The sequence below is a fragment of the Salmo trutta genome, chromosome 14 (assembly GCF_901001165.1).
Source record: "Salmo trutta chromosome 14, fSalTru1.1, whole genome shotgun sequence".
In the NCBI taxonomy this organism is placed as follows: Eukaryota; Metazoa; Chordata; class Actinopteri; order Salmoniformes; family Salmonidae; genus Salmo; species Salmo trutta.
In genome coordinates, this window is record NC_042970.1 from 27,316,182 (window position 1) to 27,331,892 (window position 15,711).

Genomic DNA, 15,711 nt, shown 5'->3' on the forward strand with positions numbered 1-15,711 from the left:
TGACTGGGTGTATTGATACACCATCCGAATTGCAATTAATAACTTCACCATGATCCATATTTAATGTCTGTTTTTTTCTGTTTTTTTACCCATCTACAAATAGGTGCCCTTCTTTGCAAGGCATTGGAAAACCTCCCTGGTCTTTGTGGTTGAAACTGTGTTTGAAATCGCTGCTCAACTGAGGACCTTGCAGATAATTGTATGTGTGGGGTACAGAGATGAGGTAGTCATTCAAAAAGCATGTTAAAACCTATTATCACACACAGAGTCCATCCAACTTATTACAGTACGTGACTTGTTAAGCACATTTTTACCCCTGAACTTATTTAGGCTTCCCTTAACAAAGGGGTTGAATACTCAAGACATTTCCGCTTATCATTTTTTCTTAATTAGGAAACATTTCGAAAACGTAATTCCACTTTGACATTATGGGATATTGTGTGTAGGCCAGTGAAAAAAATCTAAATGTAATCCATTTTAAATTCAGGCTGTAACCCAACAAAATGTGGAAAGAGTCAAGGGGTGTGAATACTTTCTGAATGCACTGTATTATGGGCTCTCCCAGCCTTGGGGAATGGTCCTCTGGATCATATCTCTGTTTCCCAGGTCAGTGATTACTGCACTGACCTCAAACCACTGATTGCATGCATTGTTGATGCTTGCTATGTTACGTAATGAGTTGGCTATGAGACGTATTGGTTGTTTTGTCTGTGGAAACAATTCCGATATGGACACCCCTTCTCCCATTCCACCTGGGTATTATCCTCTCTGTGAAAATTAACAGTGAAAATGTGTATATTTAATTTTGGAGTGTATTTGCTTCAGTGTCATGGATGAACGCCGTTGTTCCACTGTGCAGCCATTTTGGATCTGCCAAATAAAGAATGAGGGGACTGGGAGGGAGGGAGAGACAGCAGCAGTGGCGGTGGCTCGGCTAGCCAGCATTACCATGACAACAGAGGCCATGCTCATCTCCCTCACGCCCAGTCTATGTTGGCCCCAACCTTCTGCAGTGCGAGCGGGGTACTTCATTTCACTGGCCCCCTAGGTCTGGACTGAACAGGCTCCATTGATTAGGACAAATGGAGGGATGCCCGGCTGGCCCGGCCCCTTCTGTAACTGGGTTAAGGACATGGTCATGGAGGGTGGAAGACATTTAGAGCACCAAGATGAATAGCAGAGGCTTCCTTTGTTTTACATGAATTAATGACATATTTAAAGGCTAATTAGTTGATCCATTCATTCAGTGTAAATTTGCCAGGGCACCACCTCACTCTGGATCCATGATTGGGCCATTTAATGTATTCCCGCCCTAAATAGGCGCTATTAAACCTTTGAAATGAATCACCTCTGAACAAGCCATTCAGCCAGATGCAGGTGTAGTGGCCTAGGGGAGCTAGCTGTTATTTAACAGTGTGTGTGTGTGTGCACGTGTCTCCTGGTGCACTGTTTGTTTAAAGTCTCAGTGTGAGATGAGATACCAGGTGGAATCTTGTTTTGGTGGTTACCTCTTGTTGCATTTTTTTACACACATTTTCATGAATCACTGGATCCTTTTAACACCCATTTGACAAATGAAAGTATCTAATAAAGTGTATATGGGAGACATGATAGGGGACGTTTTGAGTTCTGCAGTGGTGGAATAGGGATTTATTTTCTTCAGCTCTGTGAGGCTTGGATCCTGTACTGACATTATGCATGCAATATCAAGTACAGGAGGGTTCATTCCTGAAAGTTGTTTGTCCATGACTGAGAACTGGATTCGCTCTCCAAAAGGCCAAGGTGGTTCCTCGCCAACATAATACTTCAAAATGATATGTATAAACTGGACAGGTCTAGCAGTATTTATCATAGGTGGACAGGGAACCTCTGTTTGTTGAAATACTATACAGGAAGTACATCCTAGCATGATGACCACGACTTAAAATATCTATATTTTTTTATGGGACACACTTTGCATGCATGTTAGTGTGCACACTTGTGTGTGTGTGTGTGTGTGTGTGTGTGTGTGTGTGTGTGTGTGTGTGTGTGTGTTTGTGTGACTAGGTGGGCTCGGTGCAGCTGTTGTTTTTTCTGTTGAAGATTGAATGGATAATAGAATTCAGACTCCCCATCGTCTCATTAAATCCTTGTGGTCAGAAGTTATATAATCTCTAATAAATACACTCTAGGGATAGGAGGTTTCACATATGAGACAGTTTATGGACATGAGACCCAGGGTCTTGCTCATGGCACTGCTTATCTTTTGTCCTTTGCCTGAGGTGTCTTTCTCTCTCTCTCTGTGTTTGTGTGTGTGTGTGTGTGTGTGTGTGTGTGTGTGTGTGTGTGTGTGTGTGTGTGTGTGTGAGCGCGAGCGCTTGTGTGTGAGCGCGAGCGCTTGTATGTGCGCGTGCGTGTGTTTTTGTCGAAGGGTTACACAGCGACAGTGACAGGATTCAACGCCAGCTGCTCCTTGAAATGTGGCCCCTCCTCCCTCCCACTCCCCTGTGTCGCCCCCTTGTCTCCAGTGACGGGCAACACAGTCCCTTTATGCCACCTGTCCATCATGCAGACCCCACCTTGGGGAGCCTCTGTCACTGAGGGCTGGGCTTGGCTGGTGCTGCTCACTGGCTTTGTTTGGGTGGAGAGAGGGAGAGAGAGAGAGAGAAATATATAAAGAGAAGCCCCTCCTCCCCTCCAAGCACACAGTACAGACAGCTTCTGTCAGCTATTTCCTGCATCTGCCTCTGGGCAACAAAAGATCCATCCCTGCATGCTTCTCACCTACCCGGGATACCCACAGCCAGTTTGTTTTCTTAAGCGCTAGGTAGAAAAATACTGCCCAGTGATTTTGTAACGGATGATTTCAATTAAAAAATCATTGACTAGAATTCAATGAATGTCGCCCAAGCTGCAATGTGTTGAAACGTTGAGATCTTTAGAGAGTCCCTTTGTAATTTAATCATGAAGTATAGTCGTAAAAATGTAATTTTTCTGCACCTCAGGAAATGCAGATGAGCTTTGTGATTTTCATAAATTAACTGAAAATCCACAGTAACACACGGTTATGTTAACAGTATTCCACTTTTCATGTAGCCTACTTTTGGCCAGATAATAGCCTAACGTCGATCAAGCAGCATTATCGACTTAATGTTAAAATCCTGTTGCTGCAGGATTATTTTGCTGTGACAATATAGGTCATAGGTCAATTAAGATCCTACTTCTGTACACCCTAACACCCTGGGTATCTGCTGGAGGTCCTCCTCCTCTCCCACCTCATCCTCTCCCACAACCTCCTCCTGTTCTAGACAGTGTCTCAGATCACAGCTCGGGGCTCTGGATGCAGCATGCGGAACGGTGTGGTCCTTCACGGTAAGGGCTTATGTTGCCCAGGCAACAACCTGTCCTTGAGAAAAGGGCACATTTGGGAGTTTAGAGGCCTGACACGCACAGTCAAAACTCATAAAGAGTGGAGACACGCACTCCCTAAAATAAACACATGTATCAAAGCTGTGTGTGTGTGTGTGTGTGTGCGTGTGTGTGTGCTCTGTCTGATTCCCTTTCCCCCCTATTTCAGAGGCGACAATACATTTCATAAAACAACAAGCATGGTTTAATTATTAGTGTTCCAATCAATGATATGTACAGTACAGTGCCTTCAGAAAGTATTCATTCATAGTATTCATAGTATTCAAAATATATAATATATTTTTTCACCCATCTACACACAATACCCCATAATGACAAAGTTAAAAGTATTTGCAAATTTATTGAAAATGAAATACAGAAATATCTAATTTACACAAGTATTCACACACCTTTGTTATGGCACTCCAAATTGAGCTCAGGTGCATCCAATTTCCTTTGATCACTCTTGAGATGCCACTACAACTTGATTGAAGTCCACCAAAAGGCAAAAGATTCTGTGGTCTGATGAGACAAAAAAAATACTTTTTATGACCCGTTTCAGGAAACTAGACATATGTCGTAGGTCACTACTTCACACGAGAGCCATTTGAAAGTAATCTTTTTTTATTTATCAAAATGGCAGAAATGCCATCTGTGAACTTTCATGTGCCTTATTAACAAATGTGTATGCCATCTGTAAATACGAATAAAATTGTTAAATTATGAGCCTAGTTGGTTTAGCCACAGACGTTACATGTATGATCTTATTATTCGTATCTCAGAGTCATTTGCTTGGCTGGTTATAGTCTAATGTTAGCTAGCTAACATTGAACCTGGTCGTTTAGCTACCTGCAGATTCATGCAGGGTAGTAACGTCATGAGTATGGTTCATTGTTTACCTAGCTAGCTAGCTACATGTCTTAGCAAAAGACTCCACTATGCAAGTAACCATTTCGGGTGAGTTCATAAATTCAGTCTGGTCATCTACTCCGAGTTCAGAGCACTCTCGTATGATTGTGCAAAAGCAAAATGATTGAATTTCAACACCATTGAATATGGCTGGTGTCAGTAAACGTCGGGGAAAAATCGTCATTGAATTGTTGCCAGTAGCACAGTTACAGTCACCAAAGCTCTGGATAACATAAAAACAGCCTAACCATCACTGCTAGGTTGAGTAATTTTCAGTGAGCTGTTCTCTCATTTGTGTCTGGATGTAGCTAGCAAGTTAGCCCGTTAGCTTGGGTGCTTGACTGCTGTTGTTAGTACAAAACACTCAGATCAACCCATACATAGATGGGTGGGGCTAAAGCTTAAGAGGGTGTGAACGATGCTGAATGGGTGCAGACAAGGAAGAGCTCTCCAGTTGGTACCAAAACATTCAGGCCATTTTCTCAAAAGGGAGGTTACAAGTGTATAATAAACTATAAATTCCAAATGTTCTGTTCAGTTCATACAATACTATGTATTGTTTTTAAAAAGCATGTATTAGTGTCTTTAATGAAAACAAGTATCTTCGAAAACCTGTAGCTGTTGAAATAAAAACATGTACCTCTCCTCTCTACACTACAAAGCAAACACGATGTTGATTACCATAATGTAAAGCTGGAGAAGTTAATTCATGATCCTATAATAATAGGTTTTCAATATTGGTGACCAATGTAAAATCAATCTGATGTAAAGTTACCCCCATGAAGCCAGTAAAAATAAATCACAGTAGTCAAGATCAATAAATGACTCTTAGTACAATATGACGTGCTAACATTCTTCAACAGTCGTGAAAGGACTTTTAGAAAATCCATAAGAACAGCAGTTCAATTGTGCACATGTATCACCACTTCATCCATGCTTAATAACATCAACAATGGGTTATAGTTTTATAAGCTAGCTAGCCAGCATACACAGACATTTGCTTACATCCGTTGTTACTGTATGGTTACACATTACCACAAGCAGTCAGGAGCAGTCTGTCTCTCAAAATAAACCAAAATGTACATTTTCTACACAAATAATTCTGATACTTACATATGAAATGTCTTTCCATATGCCTTGAATTGGTGCTGGCTGCATCCATATGCCACACATAGTGGCATTGTTGACAAATTGGCTATTTTAATGCGGAATGTGGGAATATCATCACTTCCTTTATTCAAAGCCCAGAAAAGAGGAGTATGATAATGGCGGCTCGTTGGCTTCAAAGGCTCTTATTGGACAAGACGTAGTGTCAGCTATCTAGGGTTTATATATATATATATATATATATATATATATATATATATATATATATATATATAAACCCTAGATAGCTGACACTACGTCTTGTCCAATAAGAGCCTTTGAAGCCAACGAGCCGCCATTATCATACTCCTCTTTTCTGGGCTTTGAATAAAGGAAGTGATGATATTCCCACATATATATATATATATATATATATATATATATATATATCATCGGTTCCAATAAGTGGGAAATGTTATGACCAAGTGCTTTACAATCCTAATCCCCATGTTATTGGTTGTGTCCCGAGGTTCGGCAGGTATGCTGTTCCCATGGGGTGGGGTGTAGTGTTTGTGTGTCGATGTCCTTTGTCCGTGTGTGTGACCATGTCACTCCTACATCGTCCCGTTTCCTACTCAAATTCTCAACAGAGAACGCCCATTCGAGTGCGAATGGGGAAAGCCCATTTTTTTCTCCCCATCCTGGATTACTCTAACACTTACATTACAATAGCCACCATGACTTAGTGTCCTGTTGCAGTGCAATATATCTTTCTCTCTTATTTCATGGTAGCATGCAGTACTAGCTGAGTGAAGCCACGTTAAATCAGTCTGGGAGATGGGCCTCCCAAGTGGCACAGTGGTCTACGGCACTGCATCGCAGTGCTAGCTGTGCCACTAGAGATCCTGCTTCGAGTCCAGGCTCTGCCGCAGCCGGCTGCGACCGAGAGACCCATGGGGCGGCGCACAATTGGCCCAGCATCGTCCAGGGGAAGGTTTGGCCAGCAGGGATGTTCTTGTCCCATAGCGACTCCTGTGGTGGGCCGGGTACAGTGCACGCTGACATGGTCGCCAGGGGTACGGTGTTTCCTCCGACACTCTGGTGCAGCTGGCTTCTGGGTTAAGTGGGCGTTGTTTCAAGAAGCAGTGCGGCTTGGCTGGGTTGTGTTTTGGAGGACGCACGCCTCTCGACCTTTGCCTCTGCCGAGTCCGTACATGTGTTGCAGCGATGGGACAAGACTGTAACTACCAAGTGGGGAGAAAAAGGGCTAAATATAATTTTTACAAATTTCAGTCTGGGAGATATGTGCTTTACGTAACCCCTTCAAAGTGTGAGCTGTTGTCGTACAAAGACAGTAGAGATGATGACTACACCTGTCAGAAAAGCCGTGTGGATAATGGCAGGAGTAGACTCTTTTGTCCTCGTTACCACTGCGACATCAATGAGTATAATGTTGTATGATTTGCTTTTACTTTAGTTGGGGAGTTATACCACCTACATTCCACTTGACATATCATTGTGTAACTCAATGTGTCAAAAACGGGTTTTGTATGCATGACAATGGTCATCTCTACAGGCTATTCAGCATATAAACTGTATGCATCTTCCTGTTCAGCTATGTCTTGTGCTAATCATATTCATGAGATAAGGTGGATTTTAGACATAACTCCTGTGACTTCAGCCAGGAGATGTAGCCGCAGCCAGGTTGAGGTTGACAGGGCATCTTTAATGGAGATTAATGCTCTCACAGGGGTCAGCCTGACTCTCCCTGGCCCCACCCCAACCATCTGTAGCCCCATGTACTATGGAGGTCCACCGCCAACCTGATTGGCCCCTAGTAACGTCCAGAGACCAAATTGTCAAGTGATCTGCCTGCATGAAATGACCCTTCACGATTTCTGTGTATCTGTCAGCTCAGATGCCTGTAATTTTACCATTCCCCATATCTGCTTATTTTCTCAAAAAAATTAGAGAGAAAAAAAGATGCAGTGAAAATTCCAGACATTATTACCGTGCTGAATGTATGGCTCCAGAGATTCTCCCCTTTCATCTTTCTTTTTCATCTATAGACACATGGTAGTTATCAGACACTATGGAAATACTGCGGTTAAGATACTTTTCCCTTTGCTGATTTCACATTTTTGGGGTATTTTATGACCTGATGACTCTGCTGTGTTCCAACTCAAGGAACACTATGTTGTTTGAATTAGAAAGATAATGTTTGCCACATGTGAACGATACAGTATCGGGAGATGGTCCAAGTGCGTGCAGGGGTGTGTGTTGGTTTGTGTTTGTATTTTATGTCTGAAGGCGTCCGCGTGCTTCCCCCGAAACAGTTCGTAACAGTTTGTGCATATATTATGACAACATTTAATGACTTTTTTGTTCGTTTTGGTCTATGGCAAGTTTTTTATTCGGCTACTTGTGCACACAAAAATGTTTCTCGAGGCAAGCCGAAGTCGGTAGACGAAGTGTATGCCCCTTCGTCTGTGATTGGTCAACAGTAGGGATTCTTCAATGAAGGGTTTGTTGTCATTCAACGAGAGACAAATAGTTTTTCAATATAAAATACTGCACCAAACATCTTAGTTAGATGTCAAATTGCGCAACTAACGTCAAAATCAATTACATATTTCTTGAGTTATCTTAGATTAATTCTGACTATTTTGAGGAAGTGTATACTGGCTACAGCGTCTCAAAATGGATAAACAGTAGTATTGCTGCTTTTTTCTTGTTTTTCAAGCGAAGGTCTTTTTAAGGAATGGGCATAATGAATGGGGACTGGGGGAATGGACATAATGAATGGGGATGTTTGGCTTTACTGGTGTTATCAGGTTACAACACTTTTAATCCACCAACAGATGATTTTTTGTGAGCTTCTATGTTGGCCTGTCACATGTGCTTTTTGTCCTTGATTGCTTAACCATAACACAGTTATGCTGTAGGTATACACATGGAGGGCAACCCCTGATACCAACACTGAGACACAGGGTACATCTGAGCCTTGTATTTGGCACCTACTGTAGGAGACATATAGATAGGTGAAATTGACCTGTGGGCTGTGGACAGGGGTTGTTTATAAAGTTATACTGTGAGTATTGTGTGTGTGTGTGCGTGCACGTGAGTGTGTTTGGGCGTGTGCTGGATGTCTAGTCTGTGTTGTAAAACTGGGCCCTCCCCTCTCCAGCTGTTATGCTGGTGAGCCTGCCCACTGAGAGACCATTTCCCAGGTGTCTCACACATTTCCTACTAATCTCCTGCTCACATGGGCTCCGCCGGAGCACCTAATCTGTCTCCACGGCGCCCGCTGGGTAGATTTGGGCTGGATGCTGTCTGAGGAAAGCTCACTGACAACTGGAGAGGAGACATGGCTTAGAGCAGGGACACTGACGAACAGTCACTTTCCACCTGCCACATCCTTCTGCAGGCACACACACTCACAAATTAATTCATAATAAAAACACAGACACCCAATAGGGCTATATACATGTGTAGTGTACACACACAGATGACAGGAGCCCAGCCATCACTGGGCGTAGAGGGGAGTACATCGCCAGTGAGGGCTGCTGTTCTGACCCCAGCCTCTGAATCACCCGAGCAGTCCAGCCCTCTCCTCCTCTCTTCAGTAGTGACAGTGGGCATCCGACTCACACTGGAAGTGTTCCTGTCCTATCCAGGACGTGGAGAGAAGCTTCATTTACGTCCCGTAGATCATTGATGGTCAGCCTCACACCCTGCTCCCCAATGCGAGCCATGGCGAGATTCAGGCACGCTAATTGCATCAGACAGGGAAACCTAGAGAGGGAAGTGGATATCTAATTTGTGCCCATGTGTGGGGTGAAGCGAATGCCAGTCGTATTATTGCTTTCACACCGTCCTGATTGAATTAGCTGGCGAGGCCCGGGCCCTAATTGAATTCCGGGGCCCTGCGTCACCGCTCAGCCAAAAAGAGTGTGTTCCCTATGGGAAAGGTTACATCGAGGGGACAGACTGGCTGTTGTACTAAACACCTCCTACCTACATTATGGATGCTGTCCTTAGGCCCATCACAAGGTTAGCTTCTCCTCACATGTGACCACTACAGAGACTTTTGGCGTAGAGTAAATCAGTCATATTTGTGTGCTGTCACTATTATAGCTGACAGTTTTGCCTAATCTAATTTGGATTTGATCTGCTCCATCGCGGGACCGTAAGTATGGCACAAAACAGTCCTCTCTCTTTATGGTCTATCCTTATTAAGGGATAACATCTGATCTCTAGTTCCCAGTAGTTAATCCAAATTGTTTGTACAGTAGACAGAGACAGTAGGCAGGAAAGCCGTGCATAAGCCCGTTTCTCCCTACAGTAGTCCTCTCAGTGGCAATAGGAAATACCCTGTGACTCTGGCCATTTTCACTGCTTTCAGCACTTTTTTCTGCTGCGCTAACAAACCTTCACACCTCCAATTCTTTTTCTCTCCAGCCTTTTCTCTTTCACACATCCCTGATTCACACACTGAAGCACACACACATGTAATGAACACTCACACACGCATGTACGAACGTACACACGCGCGAGCATTGGACACACACGCGCAAGTACACACGCATACATGCACACACACACACACACACACACACACACACACCTTACCCCTCTTTCTCTCCCTTGTCTCTTTTTAATGCTGCTTTCATTAAATGCAGCAGTTTTAGGGGCTGGTTGTGGAGCAGCTGAATAGGAGGAATGGGGAAACAGGAGAGGGGCTGGGGGGTGTTCACCGTCACTGCTGCAGTCCTCCGGCCTGCTGGACAAAGGACCTCTCTGTCGGGCGGGGTTGCTGGGGGATGGGAGACAGGGTGGAGGGAGGTGTGGAACAGGTCATGGGTTTTTCTCAATAGACCTGCTCTGGTTGGATTAGTGGCTGTTTCAGCCAGATGATTCCCCGGCCATGGTGAAGCACTGCACAGCTCAGACGGCCATGATGGAAATGTAAAATGCCCAGCCTTTGTTTTGTTCCTCCTGGCTGTCTGGGCTCACAGTTCTGCTGCTGTGCTGCCTGCATGTATTTGTGTGTGTGTTTGTACGTCTGTGTGTGCATCTCTGTGTGTGTGTGCGCATGTGTGTGTGTGTCTGTGTGTGTTTGTGTGTGTGTGTTTGTGTGTAAGCAAACTGAGCTGGAGAAGCCAGATGCATCAGCAGCTCAGAATGCTTCCAGTAGAGTGGCTGGCTTCATAATCAGCATTGTCACTGAAAACAATGGAGGCCCACCTCACACACAAATACAGACTAGGGTGGATACAGTGTCTTTTCCTTTCCTCTGACATAAATCTGCCTGACTGGCTAAAACTTACAGGAACCTTTTGAAACAACTAGCAAATTACCTGCTGTAAAACCTGACCGGCTCCCTGGACTCACTTCTCACAATACAATTTTTTTTACAGTGGGTCTACAGTACTTCCAATTCAATTCTTTATGTCAGGATGTGTTATTAGAAGTCATAAACACAGACAGAAAGGGTTGGCCTCTATCCAGTCACTGTGTTGCCTATGCGCTGGAGAACAGCAGTCATTGAGATGTGACAGCCAAGCCTTTCCTTTTCTGACGTGTGCCTGGAACCACTTTGAGGTGATCTGGACCCTTTGACATGGCTGCCACTCAATTAAATCCGAAGTGTTTATAAATTCCATTAGAATGTTTCTGTCTGCCTTTTCTACTTGACTTAATGTGGTGTTTCATCACTTCTGTCAAGATCCATAAGAGCTTAGGAAAAAATTGCTTATTTATCTAATGATATTAATAGACATATACAGTAGAGTGTGCAAAGCTGTCATCAAGGCAAAGGGTGGCTGCTTTGAACAATCTAAAATATGAAATATATTTCGATTTCTTCAACACTTTTTTGGTTACACATGATTCCATATGTGTTATTTCATAGTTTTGATGTCTTCAGTATTATTCTACAATGTAGAAAATAGTAAAACATTAAGTAAAAACCCCTGAATGAGTAGGTGTGTCCAAACGTTTGACTGGTACTGTATTTAAAAAGAATACAAGAGAGAAGGGAATATAAAATTCCAGCAATGAATATTTCCCTCATATTACTTCCCCTTGCCAGAGGGATGTCTGAAGTTGGAAGCTACATCCAAAAAGACTTTCGCCCTTACATGTCGACTGAGGGATGCGAGGGAGATTGTGATCAAACAGCTCAACAGTACCAATCTGAGCAAGGAGGGAATCAAAGTGCTGATCTGCTTTTTAATCAGAGCTCTGTACTCTTCCGCAGGCTACATCTGACACCAAGCAGCTCATCAGCCCTCCAACACAGCGTCTTGAAAGACTTGTGGAATTCACCCCCCCCCCCCCCCCCCCCAAATAAAGGCCCCGGCAGCAGGGCCGGCTCCAGGCATAAGCAACCGCTTAGGGGGCCCCTGACCCAGAAAAAGAAACTCAGTCAGGTTCTCAACTGTTGAGTGTTAAAATAGTAGAATACTCAAGGTGTAAGTAAAAAATGTGTTTATGCATCACCAGTTTTTCTATTGTTTTCTCTTGTCACTGTCAGTGACTCAATTAGCCATAACCATTTTTTAATTGGTAAGTTAGTCCAGGCAGTTATCTAAACTTGTAGTAAACATGGCCAAATACCGACCAGGAATGCAGGGCACTTGCCCAGGGGCCCTGACCTCCATGGGGCCCACATTGATTTTGTTAGTCACTCTCACTCAGATACTGTATCATTAGTTATGGCAAAATGTGTCAAATTGCAGGAAAACAGCTTTCAAACTACAAAAATGTATCTTCATCCCATGGCAAAATGTGTAGAATTGCAGGGAATTAGATTTTAAACAGCAAAAATGTCTCTCTGCCCGATGGCAAAATGAGTATAATTGCATGAAATTTGTTATAAAAATACTGAATGTTCTCTCCTCCCTATGGCTAGATGTGTAGAACTGCAGAAAACTTGCTTTAAAACTGAAAAAAAATGATATCTGCCCCATGGAAAATTAAGGAGAATTGCATGACATTTGTTATAAAATTGCACACAAAGAAATCCACCCCATGGCAAAATGACCTGTCAAGGGCCACTAAAACGTTTTGCCGGCTTGGTGAAAGGACCCCCAACCAAATCTTCCTTAGGGCCCCCAAAAGGCTAGAGCCATCCCTGCCTGGCGGTGACAGGCTGAGCCCACACCTAAAACAGCCTGGTCTGTATGTCTGTTTGGCCATTCCTGGCCATATCTGGCTACCAAACAATAGAGCTCGTTTTTGACACTGTGCCCCCTTCCCAACTCTCTCTTCCATATAAAACATACTTGGCCTAAACTCCTTAACACACTCATTCATTCAATCCTAAGCACTGCCTACTGCCTTCTGTCTTTCTCTTTTTCTCTCCTCTGCTCCACCCCTTCTCCTTTCCCTCTCACTGGCCCTTTTTGCTATTTCCTTTGGTATCGTGCTCCTCTGACCTCTTCACTGCCTTAGAATTCACTGTGTCCTTTAGTCCCAGTCCCAATCCACAGAGCTGGGGCCTCATTCTGTGACTCTGGTGACTGGCAGTGTGAATGTGTCGGCCTCATGTTTCACTCTGTACCGGGCCACTTTCCTTCATCAATCACGTGAGAAGAAAAACATGTCAAGACTAATATTTATTGAAGAGCTCGATCAGATTTTCTCAGTATTTATATCCAATACCATTTCCTGTGGCTGACGTTTATGACTACGATCTCGTCCAAGTCAAGAGCCTCTCGCTGAATATTTATTTTTGCTTTAGCTATCCACAAGATGCATCAGCTTCATGGAACATTGTCTTCTCTCTGTGCGTGTATGTGTGTGTGAGACAGTTTTTTCGAAGGAATCTGAGTTTGATGGGCCAGGGCCAGGGCTACTAAAACGCAGAAGTGCAATAGTGTGTTTAGCAGTTTTGGAGGGAGGATGATGATTGAGATGTGTTCTACAGAGAGTTTGTGGGGAGTTGGGATTGGAAAAGAGCAGTAATCTTGCTCCAGCATTGTGCTCCAGCATGGTGACTGGGAACTGGCATCTGTCTTCCTAGTATAAACAGTGGGATTGAATCCAGATTTATCCTGCCTTGTGATTTGACCTTCTCCCAATAAAGCACATATTTTAATCCAGCTGTAATTGCCAGCTCAGACCAGGGATGGATAGGGATATGATTGTTTTATTTTTACTAGATATGGAACATAGTGAGAGTTTGTGAGATTATGGAAAGTAGTGAGAATTTGTGAGATGGGATATGATGCAGAGTATTCAACAGAATAAGGATCCCTCCAGATAGTTTTTTTTTTTTTTTTGCTCTGTGGGTTCCTGACCGATTCCAATGTTGCATAATGTATTCAGTGGTGTAGATGTATTTTTTTTAGGTGCCGGGGGGCAAAAAAAAGAGTAAATGACGTTACAGTCAGTGTGTACTGACTGATGTAGTCTATTGAATAATATTGGGCTATTTTATTGCTAAAATGCAAACTCTGCTTATGCCTAGAAATGTTTCTCTTTTTAATACCCTCAAACACCGTTACATGCCGTCATCACTGCCAATCGTCAATGATAATTCTCCACGTTTTATGGGTGAAAGCTGCATCTGCACGCCAACCATGTGATCTCAAACAGTTTCACAGGAATAGCCGATGCATCTATATAGATGTTCTTAAATTATGTTACTATTGTTTTGTGAACACATTTTAGAAGATGGTGTTAACAAGCTATATACTACCTTCACATTGATTCAGCTAAACTTCATTCAATGTCAACAGAGATAGTTCTCTGGTAGCATTGGTATATGGACATTCAGAACACTGTGGAGGTCATTCATAAGTGTGGCACCTCCTGTGTGTCAATTTGTCATGTGTTGCTTTAGCTCGTTGCTTTAGCTCATCCCCACACCACTCCATCTCATCCTCTTCCGGATGGAGAGAGAGAGGTGGGTGGTGATTATCTCAAGCTGAACCAACCTCAGCTGGTTTGGCCCCAGTACAAAAACAGCTCTTGACATGGTGCTCGAGCAGGTGCTGCTGTGCATTCTGGGAAGGGTTCCACAGTGTGTGTGTGCGTGTGCGTGTGCGTGCATGCATGCATGTATTCGTGCTTGTGTGTGTGGCGGGGCAGGTGGATCTGAGATAAAGATACAAATAATTCAGAAAGAGTGAGTTTCAATGTAAATGGTAGTGCTTCACTGTTTTTTGAACGTGCACGAACACACACACACACACACACATACACAGTTTCGATGCAGTGGTGTGTGATCATCGTCATCCCTATCCATGGCTGTATATTTTCCTCCCACTCAGGACCTTAAAGACTGCACTTAACAGGAAGTAGACCACTCCAGAAGATCTCAGGCAACTAGCGTGCTGTGAGCAAGCTGAATGATGAAAGAAAAACACAGTTGTCATCCCCACATACTTCCTTACATGAGATTCTTTTTAGTTGTGGCGGCTGGATGGCATATCTCGTAAAGTGAGATGCAGACAAACAGGGATTAAAAACAACCAAACATGAAATATGTAAATGGTCATATATTCATATCTCATCTCTCTCTCTCTCTCTCTCTCTCTCTCTTGTGTTATTTTTCCAGCTTGTCCATCGGCCTTCTTCAAGCCTATACAGGGTGATGCATCCTGCATGCAGTGTCCAATCAACAGCCGTACCACCAACGAAGGAGCCACTAACTGTGTGTGCCGCAACGGTTACTATCGCACTGACTCAGATCCCATCCAGATGCCCTGCACAAGTATGTATTGTCAACTAAATGCACACACAGAAACACATACATGCACACGCATGCTCGCACACTTACACTCTTTTAATTTCACACCCTGAGGAACTGACAGGAATCAGAAATCAAAGGATACCACAGCCGCTCTGAGCACAAACAGTCCGGTCAGAGAGGAGTCCCTCACATACACCCAGCACTGACATGCTCATAGAGCCCATGCCAACAGGTCTGGCCCAACACACAGGCCACCCTCCCCTCCTCACATCACAGAGCCCTGCTGCCCTCAGCCAAAGCAGAGGTTACTGGGCCAGGCCATGCAGCATTGTAGCAGGACAGACGGAGAGAATAGACTGGGCCAATATTCCTCTTGTCATGCCAATGAAGCCATTTGAATTGGAATTTGTGGTTGACGGAGGGTCTAAGAAAAGAGTAAGAAAGAGTGAGTGAGGGAAATACAGAAACAGAGAGAGAGAGAGGAATATGCAGTATATACAGTGTGCTAAGAAAAGAGTAAGGGGGATAGAGGAGAGACAGGGGGAAGAGAAGAAATGAGAGAGAGGGAAGAGAAGAAGAGAAGAGAGACAGCTCCTTTCACCACCCTGGCAGTTTTTTTATCTTCC

At 43.7% G+C, this 15,711-nt stretch overlaps 1 protein-coding gene across 4 annotated transcripts in view; it reads left to right on the forward strand.

Annotated features, from left to right (window-relative positions):
- The window catches only part of LOC115207717 (ephrin type-B receptor 2), a 159,583-nt gene that overhangs the window by 94,488 nt on the left and 49,384 nt on the right, over nucleotides 1-15,711 (forward strand). For all 4 annotated transcript variants that reach the window (XM_029775124.1, XM_029775126.1, XM_029775125.1 and 1 more), the window contains exon 4: nucleotides 14,951-15,106. In XM_029775124.1, coding sequence (XP_029630984.1) covers nucleotides 14,951-15,106 — 156 coding nt within the window. The remainder of the gene's footprint in view (nucleotides 1-14,950; nucleotides 15,107-15,711) is intronic.